General features: G+C 57.6%; 1 protein-coding gene across 1 annotated transcript in view; it reads right to left on the bottom strand.

Annotated features, from left to right (window-relative positions):
• Positions 1-105: 105 nt before the first annotated feature.
• ETH_00043590 (uncharacterized protein) overlaps positions 106-834 on the bottom strand; it is a gene marked incomplete at both ends in the record, with an annotated part of 2,158 nt that continues 1,429 nt past the window's right edge. The window contains 2 exons of the mRNA XM_013374741.1: positions 106-108; positions 198-832. Of these exons, the coding sequence (XP_013230195.1) occupies positions 106-108; positions 198-832 (638 nt within the window). The remainder of the gene's footprint in view (positions 109-197; positions 833-834) is intronic.

Consider the following 834-nt stretch of genomic DNA (forward strand, 5'->3'; position numbering starts at 1 on the left):
GCTGCGTCTGCTGCTTCGGCAAAGCAAGCTGATCCCAAATTAGCCGCAGCTGCTGCTCGCTGAGACACAACACAAGCCAGTGAACACCTGCTGCTGCAGCAGCGTTCACTTGAAGCAGCAGCAGCAGCAGCAGCAGCAGCAGCAGCAGCAGTAACAGCAGCAGCAGTAGCAGCAGGAGCAACACGATGTGAATATACCGTTAGAGTTCTTCTTGCTGCCTCATAGGCAGCACTGCCGTCAGAAATAGCAGCATCTTCGGTTGCATGCAACAACTTGTCCTGCTGCTGTTGCTGCTGCTGCAAGGAAGCCCTGCAGTTCATGGGACTTGAAAAGGTGCTGCTGCTGCAGCTGCTGCTACTGCTGCTGTTGCTGCTGTTGCTGCTGTTGCTGCTGTAAACACTGCGGGGGCTCTTGCTAGGCAAAGGCGACGGCTGGCTGTCCAATTTGGGGCTTGCTTCTGCATGCAAGCTCCAGTTGTCAGTTGGTGCTGCTGCTGCTGCTGCTGCTGCTGCTTCTGCTGCTGTGACGGACTCTGGAGTTGCTGCTGCTGCTGCTGCTGCTGCTTCTGGGGGCGATACGGCTGAAGTCCAGCCATCGTGAAGAGCAGCTCTTGGGGAGACAAGCGACGCAACAGAGGACGAGGTCACTTGCTGCTGCTGCTGCTGCTGCTGCTGCTGCTCCTTTTTCATGGGAGTCTCGTAAAGCCGCGCTTGCGTCAGAGCGTCGCCATCAGGAGAAGCACTTTCAGCTGCTGCTGCTGCTGCTGCAACAGGGGAAACAGTCAGGGACCTCCAAGGGTCGGCTGTTGCTGCAGCACTGCTGCTGCTGCTGCTG

This window comes from Eimeria tenella, genomic scaffold (assembly GCF_000499545.2).
Source record: "Eimeria tenella Houghton genomic scaffold, Eth_scaff2252, whole genome shotgun sequence".
Taxonomy (NCBI): domain Eukaryota; phylum Apicomplexa; class Conoidasida; order Eucoccidiorida; family Eimeriidae; genus Eimeria; species Eimeria tenella.